General features: G+C 42.4%; 1 protein-coding gene across 2 annotated transcripts in view; it reads left to right on the top strand.

The window, feature by feature from the left end:
* Positions 1-14,453, top strand: part of KCTD5 (potassium channel tetramerization domain containing 5) — a 234,478-nt gene extending 220,025 nt beyond the window's left edge. For both annotated transcript variants that reach the window (XM_086940587.1, XM_086940586.1), the window contains one exon: positions 9,509-14,453. In XM_086940587.1, coding sequence (XP_086796713.1) covers positions 9,509-9,538 — 30 coding nt within the window. In that variant the 3' untranslated portion in view covers positions 9,539-14,453. The remainder of the gene's footprint in view (positions 1-9,508) is intronic.
* The last annotated feature ends 996 nt before the right edge of the window (positions 14,454-15,449 follow it).

The raw sequence follows: 15,449 nt of genomic DNA, 5'->3' as shown, positions 1-15,449 counted from the left end.
GAACAAGGAAGCGCAAGTCGGACAAAAGGTGCTCCAGCACATATTCAGACACCAGAACTCATCTTCCACCCAGCCGCCACGGAAATGACAAACCGCTACAAAATCTATGCACAGCATAGTGAATCCAGAAAGATTCACGCTGCAAAACGAATAGTTTCTTACCTGTCGGTGTAGTTTTGCAGCTTGATGATCTTTCTGGATTCACTAGCGAACCCACCCACCTCCGCCAGAAAGATGAGGCTGGAGAGAAAAGGGGTGGTCAAAAAAAAAAAAAAAGAAGATGAAGAGATAAAATGGATTTTACATACAAGGCGGTTAAGGAAAAATCACCTACATAGAACATTGCCATCACTTCGGAAACGAAGGAAACACGAAAAAAAGAATCCGAAGATGGCGCCCAGGGATGGGAGCTTCCGCAGGAAGCATGCCGACGTCACCGGAAATACACCCAAGGAAGGGTGACGCCGACGCCCACCTGGGCCACAAAAAAAAAAAAAAAAAAGAGAGAAAAGACTACGAATCCGGACCCAACCACAAGACCGCGGAATATGCACAGCATAGTGAATCCAGAAAGATCATCAAGCTGCAAAACTACACCGACAGGTAAGAAACTATTCGTTTTCATCTCCAACGATTGAGTTGCCAGTTTTCTTACCACATTCGGGGTCTATAGCGGAACGTGCCTTACATTGTATGAATAAAGGGCGGTATTAGGTGGATAGAACAAAACAGTTTTGTAAGACAACTTTGTGCCCTACTAGAGCCAAACAAGTGGCATTCCATTTCCAAAGCAGGGATTGCTTGGCTTGTTTAGTGTATTCTGACTTGTTATGCTAAAGCTGAAAGTTCCCTACCTGTCCCTCCCAGACCCCATTCCACCTGCAAAAAAGGTACTTCTATGGTTTGCTTTGGCGAATATACCACTAGCTGATATCTGTAAAGCAGTTACTTGGTCCACTCCTCATACTTTAAACATTACAGTGTGGATGTCCTGGCTTGACAAGCTAGAGTGGGCCAGTTTGTCTTGTGCACACTGTTTCAGTATTCTGCTACATCCTCCGTCTAAGCCACTGCTTTTGGAGAGGACTACTTTATGTATAGCTTTTGTATCTACAGCTACACATGTCACAAACAGAAAAGGTCACTTATGCTGTAAGACATTGTGGCATGTAGTGCTGTAGATTCATATGCGCCCACCCTCCTTGCCAACTGCGTTCAGTTGCAGATACTCTTACCTTAATTCTTTGCTTCACATGGTTATCTCAATGCTCCATCTACATCGTAGTATTCTGGGCAGGAAAAACAACCTGACTGTGGTGCCGATATACTTGTGCATTGTATACCATAGGCGTAGCAAACACACCTCGTGACTCTGACTTCTTCAAACAAAAACAACTTGCACAAGTCGGAGCCCAACACTAGATGGCAGGAGTATAGACAGCATGCGAATGCGCAACACTGCATGCCACGAACGGATGCTGACAGTGTAAGTAATATTCTCCAGTATTAGGAGTGTCTTTCATAGATTCACCTGCCTGAATCATCCCCAGTCTGAGTTGGGAGTCCCACGGTACATAAAGCAATAATATGCCTGTAATAAACAAAACACCTTGGTAATACACAACCAGGAAGTAAAGTAGCCCCAAGCTACAAGAGAAACTTTCACTATCATAGTCATTTCGTATAGCCCAAACTGCAGACAATCGGGCAACAGCAACCACCAGAATATTCTCCCCAGAGGCTCAGGCTCTCAGATTTTCTACCACACGTCGTGTGAAGGGAGTCTCCCGGAGCTCTGCTCAGTACTTCTCTTTTCTGACCTCGATTTCTATCCTTAGGATGTTATCTACTAAAAAATCTCTCTTCAGGCCTTGTGAATCTTGTGGGAAGCTCCAGTTTTTCAAAGAAGATTCCCACAAAAAGTGCATCTACTCCCTGCATCCTGATCATGAGGTGAGAGATTGCAAGATCTGCACGACCTTTCCTCAGAAGACCCTCAGAGATAGGGAAGGACACCTACTTCTGTGGCTACAGAAGATTAAAGACCAGGATAACCCTTTATCTGAAGTGGGAAGTGTGGCTTCAGGGTCATCTGTATCCTCCAGAAAGAGGATGGCTGAAGATCTATCTTCTCCTGGGGCTAAAGTGTTAAGCAAAGTTCAGCCCTCCAAGGGCTCTGGCTTGCCTTCTACAAAAAAAGGCTTCTCCACCTTCTGAATCCTCTATTTCGCCCCCTAAAAAGACTGGAAAGTCTCTGGCGTCGAAAAAGCTTCCTGAGAAGGTTTTTCCTCAGAAGACCTCGCCGTCGACTGGCTAGTCGACTGCTCCTTCGTCGACTATTATAGTCGTTGACGCTACTTCAACGTCAACAGACACCTCATCGTCGAAGCCTAAGATCATGTCGTAGGCCTCTTCACCTTCGACGCTGGTTTCGGTATCAATAAGACCTATCTCGTCGACTAAGGGAAGGCCATCTATCGCCGACGCTCCGTCGGCGACGAAAGAAAGAACAATTCATTCGAGTGCTCCGTCGGCGAAAACCACCTCGACAACGGCTTCGTCGTCTACTAAGACTACCCCGTCGGCGGCTCTCCCATCAACTCCTGTGCCTCAGGACTCTGAATCTTCTTTGAGATCGCCAAGACCACCTTCTCCAGTGCCATCTCCTCATTCTCAGGAGGCTAACACCACGGATGAAGATGTCTGTCAGAGTGGGATGAGTACCAAATTCAGACGCCATCACCTTCTGCACCAGCTGCGGCTAGTCCCCTCCAGTAGACGTTGGAGGCTTCCATCTACTGATGGATAGGGCTACTAAAAGATTTCTAATACCATTGGAAGCAAAGAAGGCTGATTGTTTTCTTTATGACTTTACAGACCAGCCAAGAAAACAGGTCAAAACTATTCCCATTATTGACTTCATATGGAAGGAAGGTTTAAAAATTATACCAACACCCAATTCTCTTCCCACTGTCTGGCCCCGGTTGGACAGGAAATATAATGTACCGGACAAATCTCCTACATGCCTAATAGGCCAACTTAAGGCTGATTCGGTCGTTGCCCAAGCGGCATAGATACGGGCCAGGAACTCCTCTTCGCCTATATCTGCTCCACCAGATAGGGATGGCAGATGATTGGATTCAATCGGAAAAAAGGTCTCCACGATGGCAGCTAACTGTACGTGCCGCGAATTCCCTAGCGATATTAGGGAAATACGACAGACAACTGTGGTCTGACATTTCCCCTTACGTAGAAATGTTACCAGAACCTGAAAAAGTCGGAGGTGAGGCAGATATTGCGAGAAGGTGAGCTCAGCAGAGATGATTGACGCAGCAGTAGATGTGGCGTCTACAGGTTTCCGGCACCTAGCGGGTGCAGCTGTGTTGAGAAGGCAGGGGTGGCTAAAATCCACATATTTTCGCCAAGCGGCCCAAACTAAAATAGTTGACATGCCATTTGATGGCAAGTTTCTTTTTGGCCAACATGTTGACGAGGCCTTCCAGGCTATCAAGAAGGACAAGGAGATTGGGAGATCTTTGGGTAGCCTTCAGTTTTGTAGGTCATCCTTTCGAGGTGCTAAAGGGCGTGAATCCTATACCAACAGAGGAAACTATAATCAGCAGAGGTCATACCAAACCTCGCAAACTAACCAGAGATACCAGCCCTACAAACAGCAGTCTTATGGACAGCGAGGTAACTCCTACACGCAGTCCAGGAGAAAATCCACCTACCGTGGAAGAGATTCCAATAAGAAACCATGAGACACGCCACCATCTCTCCCCTCCCCCAGTCAAAAGTTGGAGGAAAAATATCCAGTTTCTTCTCTAACTGGTTTGCAATTACTACAGACAAGTGGGTCCTGGATATAGTGGCCAGGGGCCACAATTTAGAATTCATCAAGATCCCTCAAATCTCCTCCCAAGGACCCACCTCCAGCTCGTATCAAGGAGTTGTTCACCCAGATAAATTTGATGATATGGAAAGGGAGCAATAGAAAAGGTCCCTTATTTGCAAAAAGGAACAGATTTTTACTCCAGGTTTTTCCTCATTCTGAAAAAATCGGGAGAATGGCGCCCTGTCCTCTACCTACGCGCCCTCAACAAATACTTGAAAAAGTTGTCATTCCGGATGTTAATGCTTCAAGAAATCCTCCCGCTTCTCTCAATGGGGATCACATGGCCACCTTCAACCTTCAAGACCCTTCTTTTCATGGGCAGATCCTCCCCAGACACACAAAATTCCTACTATTCAGAGTGGCTGGCAGGGATTTTCAGTTCAAAGTACTCCCCTTTGAACTTCGATCAGCGCCCTGTGTTTTCACAAAAGTTCTGGCTCCGGGGGCGGCACACCTCTGCTTAGAGGGCATTCAGATCTTCCCATACTTGGACGATTGCCTTATCGAGGTGAGTTCTTTTGCAAAAGCGAGCGATCACATTCAAAGATGCCTATCACTTTTCCAGTCGCTGGGTCTTTCCATCAACTTCAAGAAATCCCATCTCATTCCGCCACGAAGAAAGTCCTTCTTGGGAGCCACACTGGACACCAAACTCACTCAGGCTTTCGTCTCAAAAGAAAGCCAACACAAGATCTGCAAGTTAGCTCGCCTATTGCAAGAAGGAGTACGTTTCAGTTCGGATGTTCAAATCTTTCCTAGGGATGATTTCATCCTGCATCCTTCTGATACCCAACTGTCTCAGAATGAGACCTTTGCAAGAAGAACTCCACCTCCAATGGTTGCAGGTTTTGGGGTCATTTGACGACATCATTCACATAACTCCTCTGATGCGAGAAGCCTTTCTCTGGTGGACTCAGATAAAGAATTTACAGGAGGGATGTGCATTCCTAGCTGAAGCGCCAAGCTTCACGATCACCACGGACGCGTCTCTCTAGGGATGGGGAGCACACCTTCAGGGAATGACTGTCAACGGAAAGTGGAATGTGCAACAAAAGAAGTGGCACATCAATCTCCTGGAGCTGTGAACCATTTTCTTGGCCTTGAAATCCTTTCGAACAGTCATCCAAGGGGCCTCGGTACTAATTCGGACAGACAATACAACAAGTATGCATTTCTTAAACCGGGCAGTACAAAGTCAGCCCTGCTCTCTGAACAAGCCCAGGAGATCTGGGACTGGACCATTGAGTCAGGGGATCAGCATCTCGGCTGTCCATGTCCGGGGATCTCCAATGTTCTAGCAGATTCCCTCAGCAGATCTGCAATTCCCAATCACGAATGGGAGATCATCAACCAACGTTGGACCGGGTCTTTCGGGAGTGGGGCCGCCCCGATCTGGACCTTTTTGCAACAAGTCAGAATCGCAAATGCCCACACTTCGCAGCCTGGTTTCCCCACAAGGACTCGTGCGGGAATGCACTTTCGATAAACTGGTCACAGATATATGCATACGCCTTTCCTCCGATTCCGTTGGTTCCCAGAGTCATCCGCAAGATGAAGAAACAGCCTTGTCGTCTCATTCTCATTGCTCCCAGATGGCCGCGCCAATACTGGTTCACCTAACTTCTCCTTTTGGAGTGCGATCTCATTCAGTTTCCACCTATACCGAACCTTCTGTCCATCCAGCAGGGTCAAGTCTGTCACCCAGACCCAGCCTCCTTGAGATTAGCAGCTTGGCTCCTCAACACCTTGAATTCGCAAACTTAGATATCCCTGCGGATTGTCAAGAAGTATTAGTCCATGCAAGGGCACCTGCCACGATTAAAACATACAAACTTAAATGGAAAAGATTTTGCGCCTGGTGTCAATCTGTCAATTTGCATCCAATTCATGCCAGACCAGAACAGATCTTACCGTTCTTTCTTCAATTGGCAAAATCAGGTTTATCGCATTCCACGTTGGAAGTATTCTTGGCAGCTATCTCAAGGTTCCGTCGGGATGGTTCTAACTCTCTCTACTAGTTATCCAGCAATTTTTTAAGAGACTATTTCGAAGGTTTCCTCCTGTCCGGCGCCCGCCTCATTCTTGGTATTTGAATGTGGTGCTCGCTCAACTCATGCGTCACCCCTTTGAACCTATTCATAAGGTGGATCTAAAGTTCCTTTCCTGGAAGGTATCTCCTTTTAGCGCGGACTTCAGCTAGGAGGGTCAGCGACATTCAAGCTTTTATGGTGAAATCACCTTTTCTACAGTTCACTTCCAATTCGGTGGTGCTTTGTACCAATCCCAACTACATGCCTAAAGTACCTACGGATTTTCACCTTGATGAACCGATAATTTTGAAGACTTTCTTTCCAAATCCTCAAACAATGGATGAAAGAGCCTTGCATTCCCTGGATGTCAGGAAGTGTCTCAAGTTCTATCTTCAACGAACTTCAACAATTCGGAAATCAGATCAGCTATTTATGGCATATGGAAGACTACGTCAAGGCTATTCTGTATCCAAGCAGACCATAGCACGTTGGATGTCTGCAACGATTAGCCTATGTCAGCAGGCGGGAAGGTCTTTACAGACGACCCCGAGGGTGCATTCTACGAGAGCAATCTCATCTACCGCGCTCTTTGCTGGGGTGCCTCTTCATCAGATCTGCAGAGCGACAACCTGGTCCAGCAGACACACTTTTACCAAACATTACTGTTTGGACGCTTCAAGTGAAGCAGATACGTCAGTTGGCCGAGCTGTTCTCCGCAATCTGTTTCAATAAGGCGAGCCTCTGTTCTCCCTCCTCCACTTGTTCTTTTTAGATGCTTATTTACAATATGTAATGTATTTTGATCTAGTATGCATATGCTACCACTAATGCATTTGTGTATGTTTATGATATTCCTTATGCTTTTTATTATATGTATACTGTGATACAAGGAGCGTCTAACGAGCATTGTTATGTACTGCTTTCTATTCTGTTTCAGGCATGTGAATCTATGAAAGACACCCCTAATACTGGAGAAGAACAATAGTTACCTGTAATATGTAGTTCTCCAGTATTGGTGTCTTTCATGGATTCACATGCAATCCGCCCACCTCCCCTCAGAGGCTGGTTTAGGCTATGATGTTTTGCTTACTCCCGTGCGAGAAAATCTGAGAGCCTGAGCCTCTGGGGACAACATTCTGGTGGGTGCTGTCGCCTGATTGGCTGCAGTTTGGACTATACAAAATGACTGATAGTCATGAGTGTGGAAGTTTTTTCTCTTGTAGCTTGGGGCTACTTTACTTCCTGGTTGTGTATTACCAAGGTTTTTTGTTTATTATAGGCATATTATTGCTTTTTCGGTCTCGCGACCTATCAATGCGCGCAAGCGCATTGAGCGGAGCGAGAATTCAAGTGCTCGAAATCCTCGTCAAACCAAGGGCTTCTTGCGCTGCGGTTTTCATTAAGTTCACGTGACCAACCAAGCATGTGCATAGACGGCCGCACAGCACATCAAAGGGCTTCTCCCAGCGTGCGCTGTGCGGCTTCTCCTCCCCTAATTATTCATGGCCGTCCGCCGGCCGTACTTTCCGATTCCTGGCCGCTCTGCATTATCAGGTACGTGTTTCACTTTGTCTCCGTGCATGCGTCTCCCTCATGGTTTTCCCCCACCACTCCTCACAGTCCCCGATTCGTCTTTCCTTTGCCATTTACTGTCTCCTCTCCCCTCCGCCGCCATTCCATGTGTCTCCTTTTCACTTCACTGTCTGACACAGCCATCCTCGCGCCATCCCGTGCCTTCACTTTCTGCCTCTCTTACTCTCCCTACTTTATTATGTCTCGCCCCACCCCATCCCTCGCTCTCTTTCATTCACCATCTATCCCCCCTACTCCGCCCTCCTCCTTTCACTCAGTCATTCTATTCTTACCCCTCCTTCATTCACCACTACCTCACCCTTCTGTTATTTTCTTTCCTACTCTCGCCTCTATCAGTTCTCTTCTTTTCCAGACTTTTCCCTCTTTGCTATCTCACCCCTCGCTACTCTCCTGTCCTCTCCTCCATTCTCTTAAACCGTTCTTCCTCCAATGTCCCCTCTCAGTGCTAGTAGGTGCTATTGCATCTGTGTTGTTTGTGCCTTGCCTGGCCGCTCCTTCCCTGTCTTATGGAAAGACCCGCCTTGAAAGAATGTGAACATGTGACTCTGAGGAGTTCTGTGTTCGCCTGCACGTCTGCGACTCCCTGTCACTTGAATTGGCGCTTAGCTGCACCTAAGTGGGGTGTGTGCGCGTGCCGCTGGTTGGAGGAGCCGAGGCTGAATCCTGCTGATAACTGGTGCTTCCGAGTTGAAGCGAGTATTCTGCAGTCATGTTCCGGAGGATACTACAGTTGGGGAGTGAGCTCACCTTTCTGAGCCCCCTTCACCTCCAAACTCTCCACCAGCAAGGGGCACCCATCTGTAACTGATAAGAGAGTCCATGATATATGCAACACGTTCAGACTGATGGCTTCTTAGCAGAAATAGGTTGCCTTATGGGACTTGTGTTGATTTCAATATTATTATACTTGGTTTAAAATCGCAAGGGGCTAAATGATGATTGCTAATAATGAATATCCCTTGCTTATACAGAGGTTGTACGCTTCCTTTGACTAGATGGGCATGGTGAAAGTTATAACTATTGGCATTGTAAATGACAAAGAGATTAATTTAGCTATTTTCAAAACCAACACAAACTAAAAAAAATGTCATTTACAAGACCAATAGCTCAAACTGTCCTACTGCGAGACCTATTGGCAACGCCAGTGCTTGTTTTATATACCGTTGGACTCGCACTCTGATGGGAAATGATTCAGGCATGTGAATCTATGAAAGACACCAATACTGGAGAACCACAGATTACAGGTATGTAACTATTATTTTCCTTCTCTCCATCTGAGAAAGTCAAGGTATTAAACGGCAGGTGAGGGAGGACGTTTTAAGGGCAATTGTAAAATGCTATTAATCACTTTGCTTTTTTTCACTTCATCTGACAAATGCTGGCAATGGATGTTTGCTTTTCACGTACCTTTTTCCAACATCAAAAATTACCTTTGAAGTGTCCCCTCTCCTTTTTTCTGGGACGTCCTGTCATTGTTACTTGCAAACATAATCTACATTTTCATGTGAGAATGTGTGATTTTGCTTGACTTTAGTAACCATTGTTTCTGAAGGTATTTGTTTTAGCATTAATCTTGGAACTGTATATAGGGTCTGCCCAGTTTATTTTTTGTTTCTGTTTTTCCTCCGGGGCTCTGCAAATGTTAATCATTTATTGCCAGGAAAATTTCAAAGGTTCGTGAATGTATTCAGATCCGCTGGCGGTCCTGAATCTTCAAACTTGTGCTAGGATTTGACCCGATTCCCAATTAAGTATTCTTTGTTTTGGTGGACCAGCAAACGAGGCCTTCCAGGCCTCATTAAAAAATATATATCCAGGTTTTAATAATTCCGTACGGCCTGAGAAACGTTTATGCTTCTGAAGCTTAAAATCATAAGATTTGGTGCTTCTTTGCATAGGCCTAATGAGATGGGTGATGTACAGTCACATTGCAATCTGTTTTGAATAGTATTGCTTCCAAAATATTAATTGCAATTTCTTTGCCTTTCAGATATTGCAAGAAAGAGGTTCAAGGATGTGAAGACTCAGTATTGAATGCTGCAAAATTTTTACTATTTTATTTCATGTAAACTATGACAAGATACAATTGCCACGTTGAAAGCCTTGACTACAGAAAACGACTCTAGGCAACTTTCTATGGAACTTGGTTGGAACTTTTCTTGAAAGCTAGTGTAGTCGGAATGTAACTGATTAGAAAACACCTGAGATCACTAAATGAAATGAATGCATTGAGGAGTTTCTGGTACAGTGCATGGTTTCACTGTGCTGTTGGAGCATATTTAAGAACTACATTTGCTGACGGGAGTTAATGATCAAGTACTATGGTTTTCCTCTGAGGAGATGTATTGTAGACCTTGTGCTGCCTCTTTGCCGCCCAATATTCGTCTGTTTAATATGCTTTATATATGGATTGCAGACTTGGTACTACATATGAAGTGCAGCCATGGGCCACACCCATTTGATAATGCATGTATCAGAGTGCAGATTCTTAAGCATCTTATCCTGCTACAACCGCTACTGGAACGGAAAATTTGTGACTGACTTATTACCAGAATTATAACCTATTCTGCACTAAATTTATAAAGCATCAAGTGTATAGCTAGGCATGTCTTGCATATCTTTGAGCAGCACCTAACCTGCCTTAAAGGGGGAGGGAGGGGTCTGTAAGTTCAACCAAAATGGAAACAATATGAATTTAAAAACGCACATTGATTATACTCTTCATGTCGTGGCAGTTCTTGAAATGTTTTTTCAAAATGACGCTTCCTTTTGAGGTTGCACGCCCCTCCCAAATGTTCACCATGAAAATCTGAAATCGCAGTTCACAACTGAATTGTCTTTTGAAATCATTACATGAATAACAGTTGTAATAAGTACTTTTTGGGAATACCTATTAGTATTGCATTTATATGGATTTTGCAGCCTCTAAAAAGTATTTAAATGGCCATTTTAGTTGTACTTGACAGGAGTAACCTTTTTCCTGTTGGCCGTCATAACAATAGAGGCTTGTACTGAATAAAATAGGCTTTTGTTGGCACGTCGGCTCGGAACAAATTGACTAGTTTTAAGGTTTAAAATATATTTCACTGCATTTGCATTTTTAGTATATCTACAGTACATCTTTACCACATATTTAAAACAAGGACCCCAGTTCTTCCAGGTGTTTGCTCCAGAATAACTATTGGAAAGGCAAGTTGACATGAATGAGTTGCTTTTTTTAAAGGTGTGGATTAGTAAAATAACTTTTAATAAAAACGTTGGCATGTTTTTGAATTTTTTTTTAACTTAAATACTGCCTCTGAAGCTGACGGATTTTAATACTGAACTGTCCACTAGGTGGTTACATTTATACAGTGCTGTGAACATGCGAATGAGGGAAAATACCTTTTCATAAGTGGGTTCTAGAAAAGTAGTGAAAAATCTTGCACTCTTTGCACTGTTGCGTTGGAAACGTAAGCAGATTTTATATAAACCTTAATGTTTAACCTGTAACTAAAAAGCAGTTTACAAGCTCAAGGGTTTTTTCCTCCCAAGGTTTCTCCAATTTTTTGGGCGAAGTATATTGCAAAACCCTTTATAGGTTTGTAATGTCTTCATTTGTAATTCTCGCTTTTCGCCATGATTTAACCCAAAGGGAGAAATTATTTGGTCGATTAACTGCAGTTTGTACTGATAATAAGGTTGTAAGTTGGTTTATAATGAGCATTTGCCTTTTTTTTAATGTTCAAACATATTTTGAATTAACTAATGTAAGATTCTTGAATAATGTTTGTAGTAATCTTTTTATACTTTCTTAGGCATCCATATTTTTCAAGCTAGAAATTACTACATATTTTCACTTTCCCTTGAACTTTTAACCAGAGTTAAGTTTTAATAGCAGTGTTATTTGTGGTGTAGTAGTCTTAAGTACTTTCAAACATTCCTTTCATGATTAAATAAAATGAGGCCCCAAACCATCGGAGCCTAAATGTATTGAAGGAGCGCAGGTGTGTGGAAGCACATATCACACGTCCCAACTGAAACTCTATTTTAGGAAGTGGGCATATGATGCTGAATCGGCGCATGTCCTATTAAGATTGTGAACCAGATCATTTTGTCTTCAGTGTTACTTCTACATTGCTGCTCATGGCATCTTTGGACCGTCTAATCCTTGTTTACATGCACAATTACATGTTTCCAAGGAGTAGTTCTGCCGAATCTACGGAAGGAGAGGGTTTTACAAGATTGTTTTTAAGAGCAGATGATTAATGAAGAAAATCTATTTACCATCAAAGCAGTTTCGATTGACTAAATACTTGTGTTTTCATTGGCGTTCAGAGGAATTGTGGGCTGCCAGTCTCGCAAGCAAGGTGTGTGTGAGGTGAATATAGTGATCCTTCAGCCGAAATACTGTTATTAGAATAATTGTGCAGTGTTGGGTCTGTTACACGCTTACACTCCCAAAACTACATCACACGAATGATACGGGACCTAAAATATTTAAAAAGTGGCTGAGCTATTAATTGATATTGTTTTGTAGTGCTAAAACTGCTTTAGAAAATCTTTTTCCAATAGATACACTCCATGCTAACTTAAGTGTAATACTGTTAGGGTGATCCACAGCATTGTTAGAAAGTCAGTGCACACGTTTAGAGAATGCAAACAAATAGAAGAAAATCTACAGTTAAGGCACTGGAAATCTATTATAAAGATGTTTAACAATTTGTTTTCATTTAATGGTGAGGTGTCAATGGTTTTTTTTTGGGCGAAAGGATTTACATTGCCCTATCAAGAGGTAAAATAGATTTGGCCATCTATGTAGTGAAGGAATGAGAAAATACGTTTTATTTCTGTCCATTTGTTATTAGACTATTTACTTGGCATTTGAACACAGACAAATCTTAAATATGCCATTTTTGTGGGCAGTACTACAACATTTTAATTTGCAAGGCTTCATGGCCTGTATTCTTCCAGACCCATTACTAGCAAACATGTTCTTAGCTAGCCCGTCACGGCCCATTGCATTCAGTTTAACTAAACTAACACAAAGCGATCACTTATGGGCAGGATTTCTGGACATGCAGCTGCAGATACATTTCCTTACAGGCATTTGCTTTCTTAGTTTACTGCCGTTTATATGTGTAAGGACCAATTTTATTCAAGAAAATCATTCAAATGCATTTTCTCGTTCACTTTCATTTGGAAATGAGACCTACACAGGGGGCACTGTTTGTCTCTTTAGAATGCGCTTGTGGATCATACCTGTGGAAAACATTAAGCATGTTCTGTAGCTGCTTAAAGTGACTGCCACCTTTCTTCTAAAGGATCGCAGATTTCGTTCATTCAGTGTGGAGGAGCCAAGGCAATGTTTATAAAACCAGAAGCATGAATTTGCCAACAGATTTTCAGATTGATTGAAGTTTTATTTGAAAAATATCATGAACCTACCTAATTTTTTTTAATGCACTCTAACTTCCCTTTGACAATTTTTTAATGGGATTAAAGGCATATAATTAATGTTAAAGCATGAAAGTTTATGTTGGCCATTTGCTTGGATGCAGTGTACTTTATTCATTGTATTTGTGGCCAAGTATTTAGCAGTAGGTATCTGGTTCAAATAGTGTAATAGAAATTAAATCATTACTCGCTACCCACGATTTTCTCAGTTTATAAATCCTAGAGAGTTCAATCGATGGGTCTGTTTAGAGATTATTTTTTGCACCACTTGAAAGGTTCCTTGTTCGATTTGAACCTTATGGTCTGAGGAGTAGGTAATAGTAAACAAAGATAATGGTTTAACAGGTAGTGCTGGGATTGAGCATGTAATTTACTGTTCTAACAGGTAAAACAATAATTGCATGTTCTTGGCATTTTACGGCAATATTTAAACCCAGACGTCCTGAACGTTAGTGGAGTTTAAATTGGGTCATTTGCTTCTGGTGAACCATATGTGACAACAATTCAATATTAAACCACAGCTTGCATTTTTCTATAGTATTGGGGATGTGAGCTTATGAACTGCTGCCAGTAATGCTTCAGAGTGGAAGCATTAAAAACATGCATAAAGCTGCTCAGTTTCCATAACTGCTATTTATTGTGGTGCTGTAGAGTTACTCTGCCCAACGTTGGAAACGAGGTAGGTAACATTTTTGAGGGATCTTTATCTTAAGAAATAGTATATTTCATGTGTACACCATTGAAAATGGTGCTTTATTTTAAAAATTCCTCAAAACATGTTTGTTTTTTGCTGATTGGCTTAGAGTGTAGGAATATGGTATCATCCTGCAGCAGCTTTTCTGGGATTAGTTTGTTTTACACCAGATAAAGACCATGGAATATCAGCTCAGTTAATTAAAATGGATATGATTCATATTATTAAAGATGTTCTTCAGGTTATTCACTAAGAGCAAGAAACGTCTATTCACCACTGACAACTTACTAGTTGATTAACATTTTGTTAGTACAGTTAGTGGTCATGTATTCAGTTCCGTTAATGGTAACACCTTGCAAGCCTTTGCTCTGCAAACCTTTTACAGATTTTTCTTGGTAAAGTTTTGGCGAGGAAGGTCGAATTTGCAAGCCCAGTCAATATCGAATAGTACTTGAAAGTAAATGGAATTTGAGGTTTACTTTTTAAAGCTCATGTCTAATTTGTGCTTGCCTCATTTTTTGTATCTAGGCAGTTGTAGTCTTGTTGTCATAACATAATGAAGTACACTCACAGATATAAGTGTTTTTGAGGTACAAGGGAAGTACATTTTAGAGAAACTCATTCCTCAAAGCAAACTTTTTCTGATGTGTAAATCTAACAAGTTAATCATGACCGCCTATTGCTTTTGAACTGGTCAATGCTGTACACTGCTGAAATGCATTTTAAAGGATTGCTAAGAGGTTATAAAGGGCTAAATATTTAAAACCTACTTGTTGTCTGTCAAATAAAAATTTACCTTCAAAAAGTGGAAGTTTTTATTTGTTTGCGTGTCCCCTTTAGTTTAGATGACCGCTGCCTATGGTGAACCCTGTTTAGTGCACTTTTTTCCAAGACCCAGTATGGATTTGTCACGATAATTGCAGTTAACTTTCATTTATAAAGGACTAAATATATCTTCTACGCTAGTTTGTAGAAAGCTTCATTTCTTTACTATAGCAGCGGTCTGTAAGAGACGAGCTCCAGAGACCAAGCATGTGTGCTGTATAAAATGATTATTACTTTCAAACAACTGCAGTATTTTACTGCGCCCCTATTTGGACACATTGGTGAAGACAATAAACCTTGCATGGTTGGAACTGAGCTTGCTGTCTTTTGATGCACCATTTTTTGGGTGATTGAGAGATTGTGAATTGGTTGGGTGACTAGAGGTGGGCAAGGTGGGATGTAGTGGAGATGGAGATTGACAAGCTAATTTGGCCACATAATGTTTGTAAAAGTGAATGGAAATTTATGGGGTCTGCAGATGTACTTTGATTGTATTTAACTAATGTCTGCCTCGGGACAATCGTGAGGCAGGTACAAGACCTGCAGTAGATTAGTACCAAAACACTTCAGTTTCAGACGTGTTAGACATTTGCTTTGGCTTCTGTCAATGCTTTATATTCTGCAGAGGCTGGTTTCTCTGCAGGAGAGGATGGGAGGGGCTTTTATTGAGCCTTTCATGGCACACAATTTTTTTTTCTTTTTTAAAGTGGTGGGGCTTAGTTTAAGAGCACCATCTGCTAATTTGAGGATTCCATAGCCTTAGTAGGAAGGTGCTAGCGATACAGGAGCATCTCGAGGCAACTCTAGAATATAGTTTCCCTTGCTTTGTGGTGTAGAAGTATTTAACTAAGACAGTGAATAACTTGTTTCAGTTGATACCAGAACTATAACCCCCCCGCCCCAGTGTAAGGAACTTTCACCACCCCCATACTCAAAGGCAGAAAGACTTTAAGGTTCAAATTGCTTTCCTGTGTTG

Source organism: Lissotriton vulgaris, chromosome 10, assembly GCF_964263255.1.
Source record: "Lissotriton vulgaris chromosome 10, aLisVul1.2, whole genome shotgun sequence".
Lineage (NCBI taxonomy): Eukaryota > Metazoa > Chordata > Amphibia > Caudata > Salamandridae > Lissotriton > Lissotriton vulgaris.
This window is presented reverse-complemented; position numbering and strand designations above follow the sequence as displayed.